Source organism: Penaeus japonicus, unplaced genomic scaffold (assembly GCF_977035675.1).
Source record: "Penaeus japonicus unplaced genomic scaffold, GWHDUDI00000001_assembly GWHDUDI00000002, whole genome shotgun sequence".
Lineage (NCBI taxonomy): Eukaryota > Metazoa > Arthropoda > Malacostraca > Decapoda > Penaeidae > Penaeus > Penaeus japonicus.
The window spans coordinates 39053984-39056483 of NW_028234404.1; the positions used below are offsets into that span (position 1 = coordinate 39053984).

General features: G+C 31.1%; 1 protein-coding gene across 1 annotated transcript in view; it reads right to left on the reverse strand.

Annotated features, from left to right (window-relative positions):
• Positions 1–427, reverse strand: part of LOC147472346 (uncharacterized) — a 1591-nt gene extending 1164 nt beyond the window's left edge. Inside the window, exon 1 of the mRNA XM_086544406.1 lies at positions 226–427. Coding sequence (XP_086400532.1) covers positions 226–427 — 202 coding nt within the window. The remainder of the gene's footprint in view (positions 1–225) is intronic.
• Positions 428–2500: the final 2073 nt, after the last annotated feature.

Sequence of the window (2500 nt, forward strand, 5' to 3'; positions counted from 1 at the left end):
TCATATCAGCTGGATAATTCTTCCCATTATCCTGGTAAGTCCTCATAATAGCCGGATTATTTCTCATATCATCCTGGTAAGTCCTCATAACAGCCGGAAGATTTCTCATATCAGCTGGATAATTCTTCCCATTATCCTGGTAAGTCCTCATAACAGCCGGAAGATTTCTCATATCAGCTGGATAATTCTTCATATCAGCCGGATAAATTCTCCTGTAGGAACGACCATCCCTACTGTACATACTACGACCTTCGAAGGATCTCTCGAAGAAACGACCTTGACTGAGACTGGAAGCGAGTCCGACCAGAGCGGCGCCCTTCATGGCCGCGAGTCCTCCCAGCGCGAGGGCGGCGGCGACGAAAGTAGCGTGGGCGTCCGTCGCTAAGGATACAGCCAGCAGCGCCGTCATTAGTCTGTCGGTTCGCATCTGCAAAGGAGAGTAAAGTTTGTTGGATGTGTGGATAAGTAGGTATGGATATGCGTTCACATACACACACAAGCACAAACACAAGCACATACATCCACCCACACACACACATACACCCACACACACATCCACATCCACACACAAGCACAAACACAACCACAGCCCCCCACATCCACCCCCCCCCACCCACACACACATACACCCACATCTACCCACATACATCCCCCCCCCCCATACACACACACACATACACCGATATCTTACCTTGAACTTAAACCACTTGCAACAACCAGAGCCTGCAAAGGGAATATGAAAGGAAACGACCTGTGTTGCTTCTTATAGCGTGTGGGACAAGGTGAGGGGAAGGGGGGGTGGGGTGTTGAGAGGGGGGTGGGGGGTGGGGGGGTCGAAACGTGTTATTGTCCCCTGTATTCCCTGTTATTTGGCTATTTTATTCTCATTTTCATTATCATTGTTGTTGTTTTTTTATCTATAAGTATTGATCTTTATTGTTATTTTTATTATTGGTATCATTTTATCATTATCATTATGATTGCCACCATTTTCAATATTATAATTATTATTATCACTAATGTGATTATCATCATTGTTATTACTTTCTTTTTATCATTATCATCCTTATTTCTATTATGACGTCATCATCCTTATCATCATTATTACTATCATTACCATTATCTTCATTACTATCTTTTACTAATTACTATCTTTATCATCCTCATCCTCATCCCTATTATTGTTATCATTGTTTCTATTATCATTATTGTTATCGTTATTATCAATGTTATTATAACTATCATTTTCATTATGATGATAGTGATAATAATAACATCTCTCACTCTCTCTCTCTTTCTTTCTCTCTCTCTCTATATATATATAGAGAGAGAGAGTGTGTGTGTGTGTGTGTACACACACACACACACACATATATGTATATATATATATTATATATATATATTATATATATATATATACATATATATTATATATATATTATATATATATTATATATATATATATATATATATGTGTGTGTATATATTACATATATACATATACATATATATATTATATATATATATATATATATATAATATATATATATATATATATATATATATATATATATATATATATATATATATATATATATATATATATATATATATTATATATATATATATATATATATATATATATTTATATATATATATATATATATATATATATATATATTTTTATTTTTATTATACACACATTATATATACATATATATACACATATATATATATATATATATATATATATTATATACATATATATATATATATACATATATATATATATATATATATGTATATATATATATATATATAATATATATATTTATAATATATATATATATATATATATATAATAAATAAATATATATATATACATATTTATATATGTACATACATTTATATACATGTATATATATATATATTGTATATATATATGTATATATAAATATATAAACATATATATAAATATACACACATATATCTATAAATATATATACATATATATACATATGCATATACATGTGAATATATATAATTATATATACATATATATAAATATATATACACATTTATATACATAGATACACATATATACACATATTTATATACATATACACACACACACACACACACACACACACACACACACACACACACTCATATATGTGGCCGCAAGTTGAGTTTTTACAAATATCTATGGTTCTGGTACAGAATAGTCATTAACGACACGGGATACACATAGACGATGTATTCAAAGGTGTCATCGCTACATAAGGAACCATCCCAAGTTTCATGTAAAGTAAACAAAGTACCACGAAGTGATATATAAAAAAAGAGGGTGGGGGGGGGGGGTCCAGGGGGAATCGAAGCCCCTCTTGGCAAGGGCTAACTTCAGAATAAATAAAGTTACGTTGGTCAATAGGTTAGAATTTTGTAGACAAAATACCCCGAAAACAGCGCATTCAAACCTCCTACCAAAATCGCTTCGTGC